This window comes from Theropithecus gelada, chromosome 10, assembly GCF_003255815.1.
Source record: "Theropithecus gelada isolate Dixy chromosome 10, Tgel_1.0, whole genome shotgun sequence".
In the NCBI taxonomy this organism is placed as follows: domain Eukaryota; kingdom Metazoa; phylum Chordata; class Mammalia; order Primates; family Cercopithecidae; genus Theropithecus; species Theropithecus gelada.
In genome coordinates this window covers 69810525-69829189 of record NC_037678.1, presented here as the reverse complement: position 1 = coordinate 69829189, position 18665 = coordinate 69810525, and the positions used below count along the sequence as shown (strand labels likewise).

Genomic DNA, 18665 nt, shown 5'->3' with positions numbered 1-18665 from the left:
AGTAATGTTACCTTAGTCCCTGGAGTACAGAAGCTTTCTCTGTACTCTATTGAGGTTGTATCTGGCAGCTTCATTAATTTGGTTATCTAGGTGAGCAGGTCAAGCCTTAGAGTCAAATTTCTAGGCTCCTCAATCTAGAACCTTAAATCTTGAGAGGGGTGTGTGTGTGTGTGTGTATCAAAATTTAACTCTCGTTTCCTTGTATTAGAGGCTCTCAGGTTCTGAAATGTGAAATGGAAATAGCCTTCATAGACATGTTTCTGAGTGTGAGGAGAGGCAGTTCTTTGTCCTGTGACCATTTGAAAGCAAACCAGGTTACCCACCAATGCCTGGAACTTTGTAAGTGGCATCAAGAAATAATTTATAATTGTAAAATGACCTATCAGCAGTTTGGGGCTGGGTGTCGGGGCTCATGCCTATAATCCCAGCACTTTGGGAGGCCAGTGCAGGAGGACTGCTTGAGCCCAGGAGTTTGAAACTAGCCTGGGCAACATAGCAAGAGACCCTGTCTGTATTTAAAAGATAAAATATATATATATGTATATAAAACGGCAGTTTGGAATTCTATTTGTCTTGCCTTACTTACTTTTTAAAAATTTCTACCTTAGGTTTTTCCTGGTTTATTTTGAGTGTCTTTTTGCAGTCTGAGGAGATTGTTGGTGAGGCTCGGTGTAGGTATGAGGCAGAGGAGGAAGAGTAATTTATTCCATCTACTGAGCCTTTCATTTACTTTCTGTTTTGGTGGTAGAGTGGGATGTGGGAAGCTTTTGTTGGGTGAGAGTCAGTCTATCAGGGTAAATCTTAAAAAGCTGGATTTGTGGCTCTTACTAGTTACTATGTCTCCAGTGGAGACAGAGATTAGTTTTTAAGATTTAGCCTTAATGGATGATTCACAAATTGCAATGCAGAGTATTGAAGTGAAGTCCAAGGTCAAGCATACAAGTGGGTAGACTGAACATATGAAGGGGGTGTGGGGTTGGCACCCACCTCTGACCTTTACTGAAATAAATGAGGGAGACAGTGCTGTAAGTGGAATGCCATGGACCAGGAGTTAAGACCAGAGTCCTCTGCTAGGCCCTGCGTCTGAAGTCTGCAGAGCATGGCTTTTCATTGGCTCAGTGAAGAGTTGAGTCCTGGTTCAGAAAAAGTTACTGAGGTCTGTAAAAATCAGTAGGATACTGGAACAAGAAAGAGTGGGAGAGTGCCTAGTTCCCAGCAAATGTTGCCAGTGGAAGCTAATTTTCACCAGTGAAGGGTGATTTTGATAGAAAAGCACAGTGTCTCAGCTACTTTTGGTTTTGACTCTGAAAGAGGAGGCTTTGACTGGAGGGATAATACAAGTGGCCTACCACCTGTCTGGCTTTTTCCCCACAGGTTGCAAGCTGCAGGGAGGGCCTTGCTAATTCTAGTACCTCCATCCCCGAATCATCTAAATGTATTTTACCCAGGACCTGTCATGGTTTATCTCAGTGATGAGTTTTCCTTTCCTCTCGCTTATTTATCGTGTTCATATTCATATTTTTCATAATGGGGCTTGTTTATATATTTTGAAGTAGTTCTAGTGATTTTAAGATCCAGCAAAACTTCAAGGTCATCTGGATTTTGGCATTCTACTTAAGTTTTCTAACCTGATACATTCTTTTTTTTGTTTTTTTTTTTGGGGTGTTTTGTGTGTTTTTCTACAAAATGTGAGAGAGTTAAGCATGTAATTATATATGACTGCTGTTTTCACTCTGAAATTTTAAATCCTGCTTGGGAGAATGGAATAAGCTATTGTATTTTTTGCAGGCAGCTATGGGATACCCCAATTTGTCCCTCCCTCCTCAATTTTGAAGGCTGAGAGAGGAAGTAATTTCTTTTTTTTTTGGTGGGGATGGGGTTTCACTATGCTGTCCAGGCTGGTCTCCAACTCCTGAGCTCAAGTGATCTGCCCTCCTCGGCCTCCCAAAGTGCTGGGATTACAGGCCTGAGCCACCGTTCCTGGTCCGAAGAAGTAATAATTTTAAGATTCCGTGTTGAGTGAAATACATTTATTCTTTAAAATTTCTAAGAGTCTTTAACTCTCTAACCTAATATTTAATATTTTCCCCAGTCATTAAGAAGTGCTTTTTGTTGTTGTTGTTTTCCAGGCAGGGTCTCGCTCTGTCATCCAGGCTGGAGTGCAGTGGCATGATCACGGCTGACTGCAGCCTCGGCTTCCCGGGCTCAAGTGATTCTCCCACCTCAGCCTCCCAAGCAGCTGGAACTGCTCAGCTATTTTTTTTATTTTTGTAGAGACAAGGTCTGGCTATGTTCCCTAGGCTGGTCTCAAACTCCTGGACTCAAGCAGTCCTCCACCGTTCCTGGCCAAGAAGTGCCTTTTTTTTTTTTTTTTTTTTTTTTAAAGTAGGTGCTGAACACATGAGAATCTGCCTTTTTGTTGAATCTTTTTTTTTTTTTTTTCTTTTTGAGACGGAGTGTTGCTGTTGTCGCCCAGGCTGGAGTGCAGTGGTGCTATCTCGGCTTACTGCAGCCTCCGTCTCCCAAGTTCAAGTGACTCTCCTGCCTCAGCCTCCTGAGTAACTGGGATTACAGACGCACGCCACCACCATGCCCGGCTAATTTTTGTATTTTTAGTAGAAACGGGGTTTCACCATGTTGGTCAGGCTGGTCTCAAACTCCTGACCTCGTGATCCACCTGCCTCGGCCTCCCAAAGTGCTGGGATTACAGGCATGAACCACCGCGCCCGGCCTGAATCATGTTGTTTTGAAACCATTGGCATCTGAACCTGTAACTCTGTCGGGTAGTGTTGTGTGGTTTTAAATACCATGTGAGCTGAGTTACTGACCTCAACCTACTGCCAGGTGAAAGTGTGATCCTGTGATACCAATCTTGAGGGTCCCTGCTAGTTTTAGCAGTCAGTGACTTCTCTCGTGTTTATTTTTGTTTGAAAAAGAAAAAGGCTCTCTTTTTGGCTATAGAGTTGCATCTTGAAATTTTTGACAAATTACATAGAGCTGAAGAAGGATACAAGTTTTGATATCTTAAAATCGTAGGATTGAAAGGACGGTATTGGCATTGCAGCTAAGTGGGAGTGTGAGGAAGCACCTTCTCTAGGGCAGGTGATTGCGTCTGTTAGTGTGGCTCTTGGCCCCCTGAGTTGCTCCTTTCCAGTCAGAATTTCTTTAGCATTAGCAAGTGATGCCTGAATTAATCTCAGGTAGGACTTCTAACTTTTTTCCAAAATTATTTTTGTGCAGAGGTTTATCGAGGAGATTTTTCTTCTAAATGTCCTCCTTCCCACTTATTTTATTGTTACTGCTTTTTTCTCTTTTTAATTTTTTTTTTTTTTAATAGTGACATGGTCTCACTATGTTGCCCAGACTGATCTCAAACTCCTGGGCTCAAGTGATCATCCTGCCTCAGCCTCCGAAAGTGCTGGGATTATAGGCATTTGTGCCTGGCCCTGTTACTGTTTTTCTAACCTGAGTTACTTAGGATCATATTTTCATTCTTTTGTAAAAAGGTGGGAGTTTTCTGAACTTTTCCTTAACTAAAAAGTGGAATGCATCATAGTATTTTCCTTTTTTTACTCATATTTCTCACCAGGGAGGGAAAAACATATTTATTATGACAGAATTTAGCATATTTTAGGCCATATTAAAATACTGATAAATGTATTAATCAGTGAAGATTGGTTATAGTGAAAAATATATACCATTTGATAAATGTGTGTTATTGGAAAAATGGCAGGAACTGCTGTAAGAATTGCTAACATTGTATTGGAAAATGAATATACTAAGCTAAGAAACAATGGGAAACTCATATTTACGGCCATCAGCCTTTTTTTTTTTAAGAAAAACCCTTCTAATTTATTAATATCTAGTCTAATAAACCCTGATTTATAGGACCTTTGCACCTTTTTATGACTTTTTAATTCATCCACTCTTAAAATTCTACTCTTGACAAAATCCTTTGTCTCCATTATTGATGAAATGAGAACAGACTTTTGTTTTTGTATGTTGGTGTTCTCTGAGAGGTGAAGGCCCAGGGAGAATGTTTTGTTTGGTGGTCATGTAGCATTTGAAAACGTCCACTTCCACGTGAAATGTGACTTAGCTGGGTGTCTTTTAACATCTGGAATCCACATCCCTGGTTGAAATCTCTGGAGACAATTACCTTTCACCAACTTGTCTGCTGAATTGCGCCATGGATCAAGATTGCAGTGGCTGCATCAAGTCTAGGCCCGCCCTGAAGTCTGGATTTGTAAGTCCCCCATTTCACACATAATGCTCTTGTCTCCTTATTTTCAAAGAATTGAAGCTTATGCAGAGGGCAGAGGAGGCACTGTGCCTTTCACTGTCCTGGAGCCAGTTGGTCTTTTGGTTTTGGTGAACCCTGCTTTTTAAGAGGACTCCCTGGCATCTTCCAGTTTCCTGCTATTTGTTTTATGTATTATTTTGTATCTGTGTTTGTCCTGACTGTTTGTGCTGTAGCTCCTTTCACTGTCTCCTGTAAGTTCAACTTCTTCAATAAAAGAAATTGGATGAAAAATGGTTCTGTGATTATGGTTTGTGGGCTGGGTTCTGATGCTTCATTTATGTTCTTCATATGGAATTCTGTCTCATTTCCCTGGTTCTAAATGTGACCAGCAGACCCAGAGTTCCATCTCGACTTCATAAAGGAGCTGTCTTGGACTGGGAACAGCTGCCGATGTCTTTGTTGAGATGGGAGTTGGAAAGTGATAGCACTTTGCCAGCAAGATTAACCGGGGAGATCAAATTGAGTCAGGGTGAGTGAGGGTGTTGGGTGAAAGTTGCAGTCCAAAAGATTGGATACCTCTGCTGAAGACCTCTGCCTGAGCTCCAAGGCTGGAGAGCAGCTCTTACCTGTGTCCTGACCAGCTTTCAATGCGCATATCCTTAAGTCATCTGCCTCTACAAATTCCTACAAACCACTCATTCCCCTTTAATCCCTAGCATGTTCCCCTAGTGGCTGCTCTGAATTCTCACCCCTGTTCCAGATGGTACTCTCCCCACTTGCCTTGCCCTGTCCCTCTTCCATAAGCTCCGGACAGGTCAACTTTAGGGAACAGATTGAGGCAGATGGGTGTGACTTCTGATCTGACCTGTTCTCCAATTCTGAATATCAACCGAGTTTTATATCTCAGCCTTCCCTTCCAAGTTGGAGGAATGGTACTTGTCTTGGCCTCTCCCCTCTTACTCCTGCCCTTTTCTTTTGGGTGGTCTCTTTTGCCAGCAACCAGCATTTTTTTTTCCACTTGGCATTTTACCTCTGTTCATGAACATACATAGAACCACTTTCTCCTGGAGAATGACATTTCTCTTACAAAACGTTTAGTTTTGAAATAATTAAAAATATATAAATAGTGGGGCCGGGCGCTGTGGCTCACACCTGTAATCCCAGCACTTTGGGAGGTTGAGGCAGGCGGATCACAAGGTCAGGAGACCATCCTGGCTAATACGGTGAAACCCCGTCTCTACTAAAAAAAAAAAAAAAAAAAAAAACCACAAAAAACTAGCCGGGCGAGGTGGCGGGCGCCTGTAGTCCCAGCTACTTGGGAGGCTGAGGCAGGAGAATGGCGTGAACCCGGGAGGCGGAGCTTGCAGTGAGCTGAGATCCAGCCACTGCACTCCAGCCTGGGTGACAGAGCAAGACTCTGTCTCAAAAAACAAAAACAAAAAAAAAACAAATACATGTATAATAACACAAATGCAGCAAAATGTTCACAGTCTAGACAAAGGGAAGTTCTTTGTAGTAATCTTACAACTATTTTATATATATATATATATATATATATATATTTTTTTTTTTTTTTGAGACGGAGTCTTGCTCTGTCGCCCAGGCTGGAGTGCAATGGCGCGATCTCGGCTCACCGCAAGCTCCGCCTCCCAGGTTCACGCCATTCTCCTGCCTCAGCCTCCTGAGTAGCTGGGACTACAGGCGCCCGCCACCACGCCCGGCTAATTTTTTGTATTTTTAGTAGAGACGGGGTTTCACCGTGTTAGCCAGGATGGTCTCGATCTCCTGACCTCGTGATCCTCCCGTCTCGGCCTCCCAAAGTGCTGGGATTATAGGCTTGAGCCACCGTGCCCGGCCTATGTATTTGTTAAACCATTTGAGAATTACAGACATCATGCCCTTTTACTCCTAAATACTTTTAAGTGTACATTTCCTGAGAACAAGCACATTCTCATAACCACAATACAGTTATCAAAAGCAGAAAACATTAATATAATGTAGAGTCCATGTTCAAATTTTACATAATTTCACCGAGAATAACAGTCCTTGCAGCATTTTTGTTTTTTCCCAATCTGGGATTCAATTCAGAATAGTGCATTGCCTTTAGTTGTTGGGTCTCTCTTTTGTTTTATTTTATTTTTTTGAGATGGAGTCTCGCTCTTTTGCCCAGGCTGGAGTGCAGTGGCGCAATCTCGGCTCACTGCAAGCTGCGCCTCCCGGGTTCACACCATTCTCCTGCCTCGGCCTCCTGAGTAGCTGGGACTACAGGCACCCACCACCACGCCCGGCTAATTTTTTGTATTTTTAGTAGAGACGGGGTTTCACCGTGTTAGCCAGGATGGTCTCGATCTCCTGACCTCGTGATCCGCCAGCCTCAGCCTCCAAAGTGCTGGGATTACAGGCGGGAGCCACCGCGCCCAGCCAGTTGTTGGGTCTCGAGTCACCTTTCATCTCTAACAGTTCCTTAGCCTTTCTTTGGTTTACATGGCATTTTATTTTGGCCAGGTGTGGTGACTCACACCTGTAATCCCAGCACTTTGGGAAGCTAAGGCGGGCGGAAAGCACTTGAGGCCAAGGAGTTCGAGACCAGCCTGGCCAACATGGAGAAACCCTGTCTCTACTAAAAATACAAAAGTTAGCTGGGTGTGGTGACGGGCGCCTATAATCCCAGCTACTGAGGAGGCTGAAGCGTGAGAATCATCAGAACCTGGGAAGTGGAGGTTGCAGTGAGCCAAGATTGAGCTACTGCACTCTAGCCCGTGTGACAGAGACTCAAAAAAAAAAAATTATTTTGTAGAATATCCCGTAATTTGGGTTTGTCTGTTTCCTTATGATTAGATTCAGATGTATTTTTTTTGGCAGTAATACTACTGAAGCAATGTGCCCTCCATGTATTGGATCAGAGTGGCCCCATCGCTGATGGTGGTAACTTTTTTTTTGTTTTTTGAGATGGAGTCTTACTCTTTCGCATAGGTTGGAGCGTAATGGCACAATCTTAACTCACTGCAACCTCCACCTCCTGGGTTCAAGCAATTCTTGTGCCTCAGTCTCCCAAGTAGCTGGGATTACAGACGTAAGCCATTGTGCCCGGCCTATTTTTTCATTCTATAAAAATTGGCATCATACTATGCACCTTTTCTGCATCGTTTTTTTTTTTTTTTGAGACAAGGTCTCATTCTGCCACCCAGGCCCCAGAGTGCAGTGTTGTGATTACAGTCCACTGCAGCCTCGAACTCCTGGATGCAGGTAATCCTCCCACCACACTGTCTTGGGTAGCTGGGACTACAGGTGAGTGCCACCGTACCCAGCTAATTTTTTGTATGTTTTGTACAGATGGGGTTTCACCATGTTGCCCATGCTGGTCCCAAACTCCTGGACTCAAGCGATCTTCCTGCCTTGGCCTCCCAAAGCGTTGGCATAGATGTGAGCCACTGTGCCTGGCCTGCATCTTGCTTTTCTTATTAGTGCTTCATGGAAATCTCTCTTAGCTGCTGGAGGTCAGATTCATCCTTCTGATGTTTTTGAGTGATGTCCTAGGTGCAGGTGCACTGATTCATTCACTTCTCTATAATGGTTCACTTTTGGTTTTTGCTCCTATGAATGAGGCTGCAGCTATCACTCTTCAACAGTGGCCTTTCACAAAGGAGTCATTTAAATTACTACCCACCATCCTACCCACTCCACTGAAACACATTTTATTTTATTTTTTTGAGACGGAGTTGTGTTCTTGTTGCCCAGGCTGGAGTGCAATGGTGCAATCTCACCGCAACCTCCGCCTCCTGGTTCAAGCGGTTCTCCTGCCTCAGCCTCCCAAGTAGCTGGGATTACAGGCATCCACCACCACACCCAGCTAATTTTGTATTTTTAGTAGAGACGGGGTTTCCCCATGTTGGTCAGGCTGGTTCTTGAACTCTCAATCTCAGGTGATCTGCCCACCTCAGCCTCCCGAAGTGCTAGGATTACAGGTATGAGCCACTGCGCCCAGCCATTGAAACACATTTTAAAGATTGCCATGAGCCTGGTGTGGTGGCACGTGCCTGTTGTCTCAGCTACTTGGGAGGCTGAGGTGGGAGGATCAGCTGAGCCCAGGAGTGCAAAACCAGCTTGGGCAACATAGCAAGACCCCATCTCAAAAGATTGCCATGAACCCTTTTTTAATTAAAATAAAAATCAGAATTGCATGATTTAGGCTATAAACATCTTCCATAATCTCACCTGCCAGAGATGACTGCCATTAATTTTGGAGTATATGTCTCCAGGCTCTTTTTTTATGCATGTGCCAACATGTACATGCATATATTCTTAACAGAAATGGACTTTACATACACTTCAGCTTTTTCACTGGTAACCTCTTAATTGCCTTTTCAATGGCCATTTCTTTCCCTTATCACCTTAGCTCACTTTGTAGCATCCCATGCTCCTAGCTGTCTTGTGTGTTTCTCCCTCTTTCTGTAGCCACTCCTCAAGTTTCAGTCCCCAGATTTCCAGGTATTCGTTTTTATTATTTCTTTTTCTTTTTTTTTTTTTTGAGACAGGGTCTCACTCTGTCGTCTAGGCTGGAGTGTAGTGGTACGATCTCAGCTCTCTGCAGCCTCAACCTCCTGGGCTCAAGCAGTTCTCCCACCTCAGCCTCCTGAGTAGCTGGGCATGTAGGTGTGTGCCACCACACCTGGCTAATTTTGGATTTTTTATAGAAATGGGGTCTCAGTGTTGCCCAGTCTGGTCTCAAACTCCTGGATGCAAGTGATCCTCCTGCCTTGGCCTGTTTTTTAATTCCTAACTGGACAGCCTAGTATCACATGCATTAAACCACTTTCCCTCCTTGCTCCTTTTTCTGGAAGTGGTTCTGGCATTTCTGTTAACTTGGTTCTTGGCTTCCAAATCTCCCTCCTTTAGGCTGTCCTCTCTCCTTTGGTCCTTAGGTGTGAGCTGTTGCCAAGACACTGCTAGATTAGAGCATTCTTGGGTACCGTTCAGTCTTCTCCCTCCAGCTTGTGCTGATGAATTTTATTTTATTTTATTTTATTTATTTATTTATTTATTTATTTTTTTGAGACGGAGTCTCGCTCTGTCGCCCAGGCTGGAGTGCGGTGGCCGGATCTCAGCTCACTGCAAGCTCCGCCTCCAGGGTTCACGCCATTCTCCTGCCTCAGCCTCCCGAGTAGCTGGGACTACAGGCGCCCGCCACCTCGCCCGGCTAGTTTTTTGTATTTTTTAGTTGAGACGGGGTTTCACCGTGTTCGCCAGGATGGTCTCGATCTCCTGACCTCGTGATCCGCCCGTCTCGGCCTCCCAAAGTGCTGGGATTACAGGCTTGAGCCACCGCGCCCGGCCAGAATTTTATTTTTTTGAGACAGAGTCTTACTCTTGTCGCCCATGCTGGAGTACAATGGCTTGATCTTGGCTCGCTGCAACCTCTGCCTCCCAGGTTCAAGCAATCCTCCTGCCTCAGCCTCCCAAGTAGCTAGGATTACAGGAACCTGCCACCACACCTGGCTAATTTTTTGTATTTTTAGTAGAGACAGGGTTTCACCATGTTGGACAGGCTGGTCTCATTTGAACTCCTGACCTCAGGTGATCCTTCTGCTTTGGCCTCCCAAAGTGCTGGGATTACAGCTGTGAGTCACTGCACCTGGCTGCTGGTGAACTTTCATAGTTGCCCTTCATTTTATTCAGACTGGCCAGGTATTCAAGATTCTACTTTCTGCTGCCAATTTTTTTTTTTCTTCTCTCCCATGATTTCTCCCTCCCTTCTGCCCCCAGGGCCCTTCAGGTCAAGCCAAGCTGGCTCACTTGGTCTGTCTCCTGTGCATGTCCTGGGCTTAACTATTTCTTGGCTGTCCCCCTGCCATCCTAGAGTGCCTTCTGGACTCTTGCCTGGTGGGACTTGCTGACAAGGTGGATTGGTGCTCCAATGACCCTAACCAAACTCTGTCATCTGTCTCATATGGAGGCCTTGCTGACCCAATAGAAACGTTCCCTTTATATTCCTAGAGCAGAGGTCTGTTCTGTCTGCTCTCCCGAAGTCCTGACTTGCAAGGGCACTGGAAGGCGGGTGGGGAGGGTATATGCAGCGGAAATGAGGGGCCCTCATTTTTCTAATCTGTTTATTGTACTTGTACTACCACATGGCCTCCTAAGATTCTTCTACTTCTATAGAAAGTGTGATCCCCTTTAGAAGGCCTCTGGCATTGTCAGGAGTAAAGAAACTTGTGAAACCCCATGGCTTCTGCAGGACAACTCCTCTCTGTCAGGGGAAGAAAGGCTCAGATGCAAGCTTGGCAAAAGCTTTTTGCTGGAGAAATCTCTGGGAAAAGGGATGCTCATCAAATGCTTGCTGGGAGTGTCCATGGGCAAGGGGCAGCCACCCTCTCCCTTGACCTTGACTTCTTTTCCACCTTTTTGTGACCTGGCTAAGTCAACCTTCCACGAGGTCCTTACAACGACTGGAGTTAAGTTGACTATGATTCCCTATTCTAGGTCAAGACTAATGTCTTCTGAAGACTTAGCAGAGATCCCTCAACTCCAAAAGGTAAGACAATTATCTGAACTAATAAAGGGTGGGGCATTCCAGAGTCACCCAAAACCTCACTTACCAGCATGGAAGTACAGTGGTTTCTGCATCGGGGAGGGGGTTGCATACTCAGACATTTACCGGGCAGGTAACTTAAGTGTACTTTTTTTGTTGTTTTTTTGAGACAGAGTCTTGCTCTGTCGCCCAGGCTAGAGTGCAGTTGCACCATCTCGGCTGACTGCAACCTCCGCTTCCCGGGTTCAAGCAATTCTCCTGCCTCAGCCTCCTGAGTAGCTAGGATTACAGGTGTAATTTTTGTATTTTTAGCAGAGACAGGGTTTCACGATGTTGGCCAGGCTGGTCTCGAACTCCTGACCTCATGAACCACCTGCCTCGGCCTTCCAAAGTGCTGGGATTACAGGCATGAGCCACTACACCTGACCTAAGTGTACTTTTAAAGGGCTGCCTGAAACTGGGTATGGTGGCTAACACCTGTAATCCCAGTACTTTGTGGGCCGAAAGCAGGAGGATCGCTGAGCCCAGGAGTTTAGACCTGCCTGGGCAACATAGTAAAACCCCCATCTCTACAAAAGTAAAAAATAAATTAGTTGGGCATAGTGGCACATGCCTGTGGTCCCAGCTACTCCAGAGGCTGAGGTGGGAGGATTGCTTGAGCCTGGGAGGTCAAGGCTGCAGTCAGCTATGATCTTGCCCTTGCACTTATCCTGGGCAACAAAGTGAGACCCTGTCTGTAAAAAAACAAAACAAAAAAGCTACATGAGTCAAATGCAACACACCCGAGCCCCCTGATGTACGGTCTGTACATGGACTCCACTTCTCTACTTAATTTTGTCCAGCAGGTTGTGATAATGGTGGGATGGGCTGTAAGAGTTTTTATCAAGCCAGGTTTGTATTGTCTGTTATGTGCTTGGGGCTGGGGAATATAGAGATAATTAATACAAATTAGATTAAGATTAAGTTAAACATGCCCTTGCCTTTGAAGAGCTCACTATGAGACAAGGAGTAATAACAAGAGCTGTCATTTATTGTGTAATTACAGTTTACTAGGGCTTCACATGTATTCAGGTGTCATTTAGGTCTCAACCCCAACCCTGCAAGGTAGGGACTGTGGCTCTCTGTTTTGCAGATGAGGAAACCTGTGGCTCAGAGAATGATGTGATATGCCTAAGTTAAAATAGCCTGTAAGTGGGGGAGCCAGACAGAATTCCAACCCAGAGCTCTGGGGCTCTGTAGCCGTGTGCTTCCCCTCGTGGCTTGCTGCCTACATGTATGGACAGACATGCACACTTACTATGCCTTGAGGGGCAGATATGAACAAAGACCTGGGAATATGGAGGTGGCAGTGATGACCGTCATCTGAAAGTTATGGAAGAGCTCCTGGGGGGGAGGTTCTATTTGAGCGAGAGTCTGAAGAGTGGGTAGGGGTTCACCTCTGAGGGAGACGGGCTGGATTGTATATGGGAGACAATGTGAGTAAGCACGGAATGCTTACTGGGCTTGGGGATGGTGGGAGCAGGTGGTGTGCCTGGAACATGGTACATGCTTGAAACTAGAAAGATAGGTCAGAGCTGGTTAGGAAGTGTTTTGAATGCTACACTCAGGAGTTGGGGTGAAGAGTGTCAGAGTTAGGGTAAAATCATTGATCAGATTTGCTGCCTAGAAGCCAGGTGTGGTGGCCCATGCCTGTAATCCCAGCACTTTGGGAGGCTGAGGCTGGAGGATCACCTGAGGTCAGGAGTTCGAGGCCAGCCTGGTCAACATGGTGAAACCCTGACTCTACTAAAAATACAAGAAATTAGCTGGGTGTGGTGGCTTATGCCTGTAGTCCCAGCTACTTGAGAGGCTGAGACAGGAGAATCACTTGAACCCAGGAGGCAGAGGTTGCAGTGAGCCGAGATCATGCCATACTCTAGCTGGGTGACAGAGTGAGACTCTGTTAAAAAAAAAAAAAAAAAAAAAAGCTGGGCGCGGTGGCTCACACCTGTAATCCCAGCACTTTGGGAGGCCGAGATGGGTGGATCACGAGGTCAGGAGATCGAGACCATCCTGGCTAACACGGTGAAACCCCGTCTCTACTAAAAATACAAAAATTAGCCGGGTGCGGTGGCGGGCGCCTGTAGTCCCAGCTGCTGGGGAGGCTGAGGCAGGAGAATGGCGTGAACCCGGGAGGCGGAGCTTGCAGTGAGTGGAGATTGCACCACCGCACTCCAGCCTGGGCGACAGAGCAAGACTCCTTCTCAAAAAAATAAAAAACAAACAAAAAAACCAAAAAACTTGCTGCCTAGAAAGATGACTGGTGCCAGTGTTGGGAGGTGGATGGGAAGAGAAGGCCGAACTCTGGTCTCAGTTAGTGGTGGTCATTGTACTTGTCCCAGCAAAAGACTAGAGTTCGAGGCGAGCAGGGGTGTGGGAGAGGAGGCTTATATGTAGGTGATGGATCCCAGGAATAATTAACTGGAGGGACAGTAGAATGCATAGGAGGAAGAGGGAAGAGCTGAAGGTGGTACTGAGATTTCTAATTTGGGACCTGGGTGGGTGGTGAGAGCTTTCACGTGCTCCTGTGTTGGGCTCCATGGAGGCAGGGACCCTCAGGGTGTTCACAGTGTATCCACAGTGCTGTATCCACAGTGCCTGGCACTCAGTCAATGTGTGTAGACCCTTGGCAAATGAATGAAAGGTCACAGGAGGATGAGCACATTTGCTCTTTAGTTGGGGCTAAGGTGGGGAGAGTGAGCAATTCAATCTTTTGTCTCTTGTCTTTTTGAACTAAAGTCTTCTCAACTTCCCAGGGCCCAAAGCAATGTGTCTCAGTGAGCAGCACTGCCTGCCTGCCACTCAGGCCATCTAATTGTCCACGTTTGGAGTCTTAGGGGAGGCAGCCTTTGATGGCCTGAGCTTTGGTGACCTGACACATTATGCTAAGTATCTGTATGAGTCTCACAGAGGGGTGATGAGAGGAAGCATCATGAGGCCTAGAGGGGTGGGGAAGGCTTTTGGGGGGATCTGAGAAGGATGAGTAGAAGGGGGAAGTGAGGGAGAACCCCCAGTGGAGGGATCTGTTTGAGCATTGGTGTGTTGGTAGCAAGGCCAGGGGTGGGGCAGGTGAGCTTATCTGACCCAGATGGGACATCTGGACTGGTCAGGACCAGGTCAAATTAAGGAAGATGGAGCTGGATTCCTTGGGGTCTTTTTTTTTTTTGAGAAGGAGTCTTGCTCTGTTGCCCAGGCTGGAATGCAGTGGCACAATCTCAGCTCACTGCAACCTCCACCTCCTGGGTTCAAGTGATTCTCCTGCCTCAGCCTCCTGAGTAGCGGGGACTACAGGCGCACGCCACCACACCGGCTAATGTTTTTGTATTTTTAGTAGAGATGGGTTTCTACCATGCTGGTCAGGCTGGTCTCAAACTCCTGACCTCAAATGATCCGCCCTCCTCGGCTTCCCAAAGTGCTGGGATTACAGGCGTGAGCCACCGCGCCCAGCCCCCTGGGGTCCTGAATTCTGACCACTGAAGATTTGAAGTGATATAGTTACTGAACTGAGGTCCCTTATAAATGAACACCCTGTTATGTGTAAGGTACGACTTGGCTGTATCCTCCTTGAGCCTCACGTGTGGCATCTGTAAAAGGGGAGCAATGGTTCCCTCTCCAAAGTCAGGAGAGTCTAGATTTTTCTTTATCTTCTTAGGTCTAAAAATGGTTAAGAATTATGTGTTTCTCCATGGAATACTATGCAGCCATAAAAAAGGATAAGTTCATGTCCTTTGTAGGGACATGGATGGAGCCGGAAACCATCATTCTGAGTAAACTACCGCAAGGACAGAAAACCAAACACCGCATGTTCTCACTCATAGGTGGGAATTGAACAATGAGATCACATGGACACAGGGCAGGGAACATCACACACCAGGGCCTGTCGTGAGGTGGGGGGAAGGGGGAGGGATAGCATTAGGATATATACCTAATCTAAATGATGAGTTAATGGGTGCAGCACACCAACATGGCACATGTATACCTATGTAACAAACCTGCACGTTGTGCACATGTACCCTAGAACTTAAAGTATAATAATAATAAAAAAGAATTATGTGTTTCTGTCAGTAACATCATAACACTACTTACCTTGTTCTTTCTCAAAGAGTCTCTCTTTAAATCATGTGCTGAAAATGTTTGGCTCAGGAAATTGAAATACTCAGTCCCTGGTTCTTGTTATATTCGTTCCAGCTGTCTGTCCCACATGGCTTCCAGAACAAGGAGGCTGTTAGCTCCCCAACACCATCCATCACCCTTAGCCAGGTGCCTGACCTCCAGCCTGGGTCCCAGCTGTTTACTGAGATACACCTGGCCAAGATAGAGAAAATGTTTGAGGAGGACATCAACTCGACTGGAGGTAAGGCCTCTCTGTAGGCTCGGTTTTTGTGTGAGTTCTGCAACAGGGCAGGACCCAGTACCTGGGGTGTGTGGAGGGTTCAGACATGATAAGCATTTTGTTTTTGTTTTTGAGATAGGATATTGCTCTGTCGCCCAGGCTGGAGTGCAGTGTTATGATCACCACAGCAGCCTCCACCTCCCATGCTCAAGCGATTCTTCCGTCTCAGCTCCCAGAGTAGCTGGGACTACAGGCACATGCTACCACTCCTGGCTAATTAAATTTTTTTTTTTTTTTTTTGAAACAAGGGCTTGCTGTTAGGTTGGTGAAAAGTAATTGCAGTTTTGCTATTAAAAGTAATGGCAGAAATCGCAATTGCTTTTGCACCAACCTAATAAGTGGTCCAGGCTCGTCTGGAACTACTGGGCTCAAGTGATCCTCCTACCTTGGCCCCCGGAGTAGCTGAAACTACAGGCACATGCCACCATGTCTGGCTAATTTAAAAAATAATAATTGTAGAGACAAGGTCTTGCTACGTTGCCCAGGCTGGTCTCAAACTCCTGGACTCAAGCAGTGCCTCCTGCCTTGGCCTCCTAAAGTGCTGGGATTACAGGTGTGAGCCACCATGCCCAGCCCTGATCAGCATCTTTGCATCTAGTTTCTCCTGTAAAACTTTCAAGCATTATGTAGGTATTGCAAGCATATTGGAGACTATTTGGGATCTAGAAAATTTTAAAAAATATCCGTAGTCCAAATACCCAAATGTAACCACTGTTAGCAGTGCGATGTATGTATTTTCTTCCAGTTTCATATGTATGGTTTATTGTCTATTGCTGTGTGACAGTACCAAAATCTTAGTGGCTTAAACCAATGCACGTTTATCACTTCACAGTTCTGTTGGGGCAGGAGTCTGGGCATGGCTTAGCTGGCTTCTCTGTTCAGGCTCTCATAAGGCTGCAATCAAGTTGTTGGCTGGGGCCGGGTACAATGGCTCACGCCTCTAATCCCAGCACTTTGAGAGGCCAAGGTGGGCAGATCACTTAAGGTCAGAAGTTCAAGAGCAGCCTGGCCAACATGGTGAAACCCTGTCTCTACTAAAAATACAAAAATTAGCTGGGCGTGGTGGCACGGGCCTCTAATTCCAGCTACTTGGGAGGCTGAGGCAAGAGAATTGCTTGAACCTGGGAAGCAGAGGTTGCAGTGAGCCAAGATCACGCCACTATACTCCAGTCTAGACCACAGAGTGAGACTCTGTCTAAAAAAAAAAAAAAAAGTTGTCGGCTGGGGCTGTGGAATCATCTCAGGCTTGACTGGGGAAGGACCCACTTCCAAACTCACTCAGGTTGTTGGCAGAATTCAGTTCCTTGCCGCTGTATGACTGAGGGCTTCTGTTTCTTCCTGACTGTTGGCAGGAGGCTACCTTCAGCTTCTAGAGGCTGCCCACAGTTCCTGGCCATGCAGGATTTGCCAGCAGAGCTGCTTGCAAGGCTCAAGCCAACAACAGGGAGAAAAACTCCAGCAAGATGGGTGTTGCAATCTCTTTTTTTTTTTTGAGATGGTGTTTCGTTCTTGTTGCCCAAGCTGGAGTACAATGGCACGATCTTGGCTCACCGCAACCTCCGCCTCTGGTTCAAACGATTCTCCTGCCTCAGCCTCCCAAGTAGCTGGGATTACTGGTATGTGCCACCACGCCCAGCTATGTTTTGTATTTTTGGTAAAGACAGGGTTTCTCCATGTTGGTCAGGCTGGTCTCGAACTCCCGACCTCAGGTGATCCGCCCGCCTCGGCCTCCCAAAGCGCTAGGATTATAGGCGTGAGCCGCCGCACCCGGCCGGGTGTTGTAATCTTATATAACAAATCATGTAATCACATGCACATAGTCCTGCACACCCTGTCACCTGTGCCATATTCTGTTGGTTAGAAGCAAGTCACAGGTCCCATTACACTTCAGGGGAGGGGATCAAAGGAGGGATTGAGCACCAGGAGGCACACAGTATGGGGGCTGCTTAAGTCTCTCTACCACAGATGGCTCTGCGTGTTTCATATGTCTTTAATCATACTATATGTGTAATTTCAGACTATTTTTCACTTAATGCTAATATCCTAAGGAATTTTCCATATTGCTACATAATCTTCCAAGTCATCATTACTAATGGAGGCAGTTGTTTCACTGGCTAAGCTATTCCCCTATTTTCAGACATGTAGGTTTTATTGAGTTTAATGTTGTAAAGATATCCTTTATGCATCAAGCCTTTTTTCTGTTTAGAGCTTGATTTTTCCCCTGAGATAATACTCCTGTAAGTCAAATAATAGGAATACTTAAAGGCATCTTTCTTCATATCCACTAGACCATGCCAGGGTCCTATTTACCTGCCCTGTGAATTTTTTTTTTAGATTTACAACCACACTGTGATGTGGGCAAGAAAAGATAAGAAATCTCAGTTTACAAATAAGTAAAGTGAGACCTAGGAGGGACAATTTGTGTCTGGTCTGAAGATAGGGGGGTTCCTGGGCGGTGGTCTTCAATATCATTGTTTGCAGCCAGGAATTGCCACCACTGTGTCTGGGAGGACCCCGCTGGTACTGACTTTGGCCATCGTTTTTATTGTGTTTGTGTTTGTTTTGAATAGGTTTCAATATACCCAAACGGTTCAAGATCCAAAAGGTACTTTTTTCATGGTACCTTTTAGATACACAGAGAAAATGTCTTTCTCCCCCACCATCCATGTGCCCAGGTATATCCCTTTAAGTGATTACTGTTTTCTGTTTCCTGTGATCTTTATTTTTAATTTTTTAGGGACAGTGTCTCGCTTGGTTGCCCAGGCTGGAGTGGAGTGGTGTGATCATAACTCACTGCAGCCTTGAACTCCTGGGCTCAAGTGACCCTCCTGCCTCAGACTCTGGAGTAACTGGGATTAGAGGCATGTGCCACAATGCCTGGGTAATTTTAAAAAACTTTTTGGTAGAGATGGGGTCTTGCTATGTTGCCCAGGCTGGTCTTAAACTCTTGGCTTCAAGCAATCCTTCTGCCTCTGCCTCCCAAAGTGTTGGGATTACAAGCGTGAGCCAATGCACCCAGCCTCCAGTGACCTTTAGAAATACAGAAGTACCTTTAGTCATTTCTCTCTACTTCTTTTTTTTTTTTTTTTTTTCCTGAAATGGAGTCTCACTGTGTCACCAAGGCTAGAGTACAGTGGCACGATCTCGGCTTACTGCAGCCTCTACCTCCCAGGTTCAAGTGATTCTCCTGTCTCAGCCTCCTGAGTAGCTGGGACTACAGGCACGCACCACCGGCTAATTTTTGTATTTTCAGTAGAGACAGGGTTTCACTGTGTTGGTCAGGCTGGTCTTGAACTCCTGACCTCAGGTGATCCACCTGTCTCGGCCTCCCAGAGTGCTGGGATTACAGGTGTGAGCCATCGCGCCCAGCCCTCTCTACTTCTTTTTTTTTTTTTTTTTTTTTTTTGGACCTCAGTTGGTGCTGGCCCTCGGGGCCGCGTTCATAGGCTGAGTCGCACTCA

The 18665-nt window shown here is 45.9% G+C and overlaps 1 protein-coding gene across 1 annotated transcript in view; it reads left to right on the top strand.

Moving 5' to 3' along the window:
• Positions 1-4698: 4698 nt before the first annotated feature.
• EFCAB8 (EF-hand calcium binding domain 8) overlaps positions 4699-18665 on the top strand; it is a 106954-nt gene continuing 92987 nt past the window's right edge. Inside the window, exons 1-3 of the mRNA XM_025398228.1 lie at positions 4699-4772; positions 10724-10775; positions 15000-15165. Coding sequence (XP_025254013.1) covers positions 10734-10775; positions 15000-15165 — 208 coding nt within the window. The 5' untranslated portion in view covers positions 4699-4772; positions 10724-10733. The remainder of the gene's footprint in view (positions 4773-10723; positions 10776-14999; positions 15166-18665) is intronic.